General features: G+C 36.4%; 1 protein-coding gene across 2 annotated transcripts in view; it reads left to right on the top strand.

Annotated features, from left to right (window-relative positions):
* USP9X (ubiquitin specific peptidase 9 X-linked) overlaps positions 1-4,309 on the top strand; it is a 126,190-nt gene extending 121,881 nt beyond the window's left edge. For both annotated transcript variants that reach the window (XM_082680998.1, XM_082680999.1), the window contains exons 42-45: positions 1,151-1,307; positions 1,574-1,786; positions 2,154-2,249; positions 3,952-4,309. In XM_082680998.1, the coding sequence (XP_082537124.1) occupies positions 1,151-1,307; positions 1,574-1,786; positions 2,154-2,249; positions 3,952-4,089 (604 nt within the window). In that variant the 3' untranslated portion in view covers positions 4,090-4,309. The remainder of the gene's footprint in view (positions 1-1,150; positions 1,308-1,573; positions 1,787-2,153; positions 2,250-3,951) is intronic.
* Positions 4,310-6,000: the final 1,691 nt, after the last annotated feature.

Genomic DNA, 6,000 nt, shown 5'->3' on the forward strand with positions numbered 1-6,000 from the left:
CAAAACAAACTTGAATTTTGATTTGGAATGTTCTATTAAGTAAAATATAAGGTATACAAAAGGTTTTTCAGGTATTGTTTCTTTATTGAGGTAAAATTCACTTAACATAAAATTCACTATTTTAACCATTTTAAAGCATACAATTCAGTGGCTTTTAGTACATTCACAATGTTGTGCAACCATTACCACTGTCTTATTCCAGAACATTTTCATCACTCCAAAAGGAAAATCCAAACCCAATTAAGCAGTCACTCCCTAGTCCTCCCATCCCCCAGCCCCTGACAACCACTAATCTGCTTTCTATCTCTATGAATTTGTCAGTGCATAGGCAAAATATCCAGGACTTGCCTGGACATCTCATATGAACGAAATCATACAATGTGTTCTTTTGTATCTGGCTTCTTTCACTTGGCATAATGTTTTCACATTCATCCATGTTAGAGTACATATCTGTACTTCATTGCTTTTTATGGCTGAATAATATTCCATTGTATGGGTACATTACATTTTGTATATTCGTTCATCTGTTGGTAGATATTTGGGTTGTTTCCACCTTTTGGCTGCTGTGAATAATACTGTTGTGAACATTCATGTACAAGTTTTGTATTTCTTTTTAAACACCTGTTTTCAATTCTCTTGGATATATAGCTTAGAGTAGAATTGCAGGCAGGTGAATTTTTAAATATTTTTTGAAAAATTGTAAAATATTCATAACAAAATTTACCATTTTAACCATTTTTAAGTGTACAATTTGGTGGAATTAAGTACATTCACAATATTGTGTTAACCATCACCACTATCCATCTCCAGAACTTTCATCATCCCAAACTGAAACTCTGTACCCATTATTCTTGCTTTCTCTGATTTTTGTCTATTCTCTAAATACCTCGTATAACTGGAATCATATGATATTTGTCATTTTGGATTGGTAATAAGTTGGTACTAGGCGGCCATATGACCTTGGGTTGCAAGCCTTTTAACCTCTCTGTTTTTCTTATCTGTGTTCAAGGGTTTAAGAAGAGGACTTACTGTCTAGCATTAGATTACATAACTACATCAAAGACATTTATTGAATGGCACATAGTAGCCACTCAGTAATGTTAGCTGCTATTTGATTTTAGAAGTTTTTATTTATCTGGTTCTCTTTCAGAATTCATAATGCACTTAAAGGAATCCCAGATGACCGAGATGGGCTCTTTGACACAATCCAGCGCTCTAAGAATCACTATCAAAAAAGAGCATACCAGTGTATAAAATGTATGGTAGCTCTCTTTAGCAATTGTCCTGTTGCTTACCAGATTCTGCAGGTGAGGGTCTCTCTCCCTTTCTCTCTCTCTCTCTCTCTCTCTCTCTTGCTCTCTCGCTCGCTCGCTCTCTCTCTCTCTCTCTCTCTATATATATATATGTGTGTATATATATACACACACACATATAATTTTGTAGAAATCTGAATCAGAATTAAGGATTCTGTTTTAAAAGAAGAGAATTATGAGAATTTGGAGTTGTCGTTTAAAGTTACCTTTGAAAAGCATTCCAAAACCTTTTACATATATAGTTTTATTTTCTTTTGAAGGGCAATGGAGATCTTAAAAGAAAGTGGACCTGGGCAGTGGAATGGCTTGGAGATGAACTTGAAAGACGACCATACACTGGCAATCCTCAATACACTTACAACAATTGGTCTCCTCCGGTGCAAAGCAATGAAACATCAAATGGTTATTTCTTGGAGAGATCACATAGTGCTAGGATGACACTTGCAAAAGCTTGTGAACTCTGTCCAGAGGAGGTAAAAAAAGCCGCCAGTGTGCAGCAGATAGAAATGGAAGAAAGCAAAGTAATTCTTCACTTTATAGGCCAGTGTTTATGTATTGATGATAATGGTAAAAAAAAATTATGTTGAAGTTTGTTTATATGTGGTCTTAATGAGGGAGCCTTCTTTTAGAGAAATATTTGTGAAATTGCCTGAATCTAGTATTTCTAAGAGAATCCAAATCAGGTTCCTTTCAGTTACTTTGTTTATCTGTAGTAAAAGAAAAGTTGTTAGTGGGTCAGTTTTTTAGATTTTAAAGATTTTATTTCAAATAGAAAAAAAAAAATAAAACTAAACTTGAATTTGGCTACATAATTCTTTATCTTTAAATATTTAAAATCAGGAGCCAGATGACCAAGATGCCCCAGATGAGCATGAGTCGCCTCCACCTGAAGATGCCCCATTATACCCCCATTCACCTGGATCTCAGTATCAGCAGGTATATTGGGCTTGGTTCGTGTTTTTATTCCCTAGAACCAATCTTTATGCTTTATTTAAAGGATGGCTAAGTGGTTTTTTTTGGTTTTTTTGCGGTACACGGGCCTCTCACTGCTGTGGCCTCTCCCGCCATGGAGCACAGGCTCCGGACGCGCAGGCTCAGCGGCCACGGCTCATGGGCCCAGCCGCTCCGCGGTATGTGGGACCCTCCTGGACCAGGGCACGAACCACTGTGCCACCAGGGAAGCCCAAAGGATGGCTACGTTTTTTGTTGTGACTGTAAAGTAATAGAGGGATCATCTAGACTAGCTTTGGGGGCATGATCAAAAGAGGAATGGTTAGCATGGGGTCACAATGTGGCATGTTTGAGTTTGCCCCTGTGGTGTTTTCCTGGTCAGATATGTGCCCTTCTTGTACTAGTAGATGACGTTTGTAAAACTATGATTATTCACATCAATATAAAATGATAATCAATATTTAGTATAATGGATTAAGACGACATTTCCTGTTAGGCTAAGTGTGCGAGTGGATTTTGAAGGCACTAAGATATGACAGTGAAGGAAGAAGTGTTTGCTTATTACTTAGCATAACCAAGACTTCAATGACAGTAAAAATTGTTGGAAAAAAATCAGGGATTTGACAGATTTCCATGAATTTTTCTGTGAAATCAATAACTAAATAAATTTAGATGAAGAAACGTTCTAAATGAGAGCGTCTCTTTCTAAACCCCAGATGTGACTAATTCAGATCTTTTGAGGCAGTGGTCCTTAAACTTGCACAAGCATGGGAATCCCTGGTGGGCTGTTGCAGCAGAGTGCTAGGCCCCACCCCAGCGTTTCTCATTCACTACATTTCTAACGAGTTCCCAACTGCTGCTGCTGCTGCTGCTGCTACTGGTCTAGGAACCATGCTTTCAGAACCATTATTTAAGCATTCTGTCTTATATTTCAGGGTGGAAATAGAAGCATGCTGACTAGAAATGTTGAATATGACTGGAAAATGCATATTCAACATATTAATTTTCGTAATAGAAATTACAGAAAGTTAAAGCCTATGATCTTCTTGGCTTGACTGGTGGGAACGTACAGAAAAATGAGTTCAGGGGGTTAAAACGTTAAGGACCCAAATCCACAAGGAGAAGAGTTACTTTCCTCGGCCGTGAGAAAACTCATATATTAATCATGCCCGGTTAATCCATTATTTTCAGTGTTGTTTTGTTTTCATTAACATCATCCTATGTTCAGAGTTGTTGCTCATGCAGACCTCATATGATCATTCAATCAGATTTCTCATATGGGAGTTTCAAGATGCTCAGAAGAGTGAGGATAGAGGTGTTCCAGCTCACAGATCCCTTTTCATGAATATTTTTTACCACGAGCAATAATGGGCTGTGTTATCCCTTATTTGTCAGACTTGAATCTAAATAATTTTTGGCACTTAAAATCACTTTGGCCAAAGAATTAAACAGACCTACACTGCTTTTATTTGGGGCTTTGGGGTTTGAATTTAGGCTACCTTTTCTCTTTCAAACCACTTTTTTTTTTTTTTTTTCTTTTCCATCATTAGCCCAAGTGTATTTACTCTTTTTAAGTCCTAGGAATAAAAGAAATGTTTACATTTCTACAAACTTCAGCCTGTGATCTTTAAAGTTGAAGTTTAATATATGAAAAGTTTTAACATGCAGATCTCTTCTCCCCTCCCAGAATAACCATGTGCATGGACAGCCGTATACAGGCCCAGCAGCACATCACATGAACAACCCTCAGAGAACTGGCCAACGAGCACAAGAAAATTATGAAGGCAGTGAAGAAGTATCCCCACCTCAGACGAAGGATCAGTGAAATGCACATGATTAACTGGTTCCATCAAGACTGTGCACCCAGGCCTTACAGTCCAACCTTTTTCTGTGTCTGGCTAATATTTAAAACTAGAAAAACTATTCCTAATCAACATGGAGTGGAAAGTTTATTCACTGTCTTACCTGCAGAAATTTGCTGTCAATATATAACCCGCCTGCAGTGGAAAGTGTATAGTGTTTTGTAATAAATGGCCTGATGCTAATGTGTAAATGGCAAAGGTGTATATAGTATATTAATGTTTGACTGTTAATTCTTAAGCAAGAAACTTTTTTCTTGATGAGACTCACAGATCTACAAAACCTACAAAAGTTATTTCCTTGTTATACCCATTGCACTCTGCAACCAGTGTTGCCTGCCTTAACGGCAGTTGGATCAACTCCTTTACAAAAACAAAATAAACCAACAGCAACAAACCAGAGCCCATCCATTTCAACCACACCAATAGTTTAGTTTCATGTTAATTCTTTGCCACTGGAGTCAGTTTTATTATGAGCAGTGAAAGGCTGGTAACCTTTAAATTACTTGGTTGATGTGGAAAATTTGGTGATGTAACATTGTTTCTAGATCTTTTTCATTGCCTTTTTATTCTGAGGTTAGGTTAATCACTTTGAAGCTATAGTTACGCTGTAACATGTAGCATGGCTTCACACCAGGTTAGTGTAGCCAATGAGGAAAAAATTACCATAATGACAGCAGTTGTCCCAGTGTGACAGCTGTATTGCTCAGAGCTTTTCCGTCTTACACCTAGAATATAAAATATAAAACAAGGAGAGAAATGTGATAAACAGGTGGTTTTCAGTTACACATATGTTGCTTACATCTAATGTTTGACAGTTCAACCTCTGGGTGGGATAAGGAAACTTAAGTATCAGTAATGGGAATTTTAAAAGATTTAAAACAAATATGCAAAAATTTGCTATGCCAGGATGCTTGGAGCATAATAGAAGACTGTATTTGGTGTGCTTGTTCTGTTTCTTTGGTAGAGCTTATTAGGAGAACCTTTTAAAACTTTCCTTCTGCTGGATCCCAGTGAAGTGGAAGTCAGAATCCTACAATATTTGGAGTACCACTGCACCAAGATGTCTGGCTGAGCTTCTGCTCAGTCACAGTTTTACTTGAAAGCAAGAATTGTCCTAGCTCCTTTTCCATTATTCCAAAAATTTTAACATTTGAAGCAGGGTCTAATTAAAAAGGAAACTGGTTAGTTAATATAATTGAGGTATAATTTCAGAATAAGCATTTAATTAAAGATAAGGAACTCATCAGTTAATAGAGCATTGGTAACTTGAATGTGTGTAATTTTTTTGGAACCTGTCTAAAAACCAAATACCCCTGCAAACAGATACAGTCCACCCTATTCTATTTAAATATTTTGCTGTTTTATTTTATAGAAATTATTTTGCTGAATTCACAAATAGAATTTGATTTAAGAATAACTTTTTGTCCTGTGGTGTGTTTTGGTTTTTTGGTTAATTTTTTGTCTTTTTTTTGTTTGTTTTTTAAGGACTGCATATTAAAAATAATTCTGTGCATAGCATGCCTAGGCATGACACTGAATTCAGGAGTTCAGTCACATTGAATTTTTGTGCACAGAAAGATTTGACCTTTGGCCCTTTACTAAAAGACTTAGAGAAAAACAGGATTGTTGACACTGTAAAAGTTTCCTAACATAATCAATCTTGTACTTTTTGTATGTTTTTTATATACATGTATATTTAATGAGCACAAGCTTGGTTGTATTTTTTACAATTCAGTTAATAGGCAAATGTTTTGTCAAAAAGGCTATAGTTGGAATTGAACAAAGCAGAAACAAAATTGAGAATTGTGTTATTTTGTGATTAAAAGGGGCAGGTATTTAAGATAAAGCTTTGGATATCTTATTTGCAGTACTCT

The sequence above is a fragment of the Grampus griseus genome, assembly GCF_964374135.1.
Source record: "Grampus griseus genome assembly, chromosome: X".
NCBI lineage: Eukaryota > Metazoa > Chordata > Mammalia > Artiodactyla > Delphinidae > Grampus > Grampus griseus.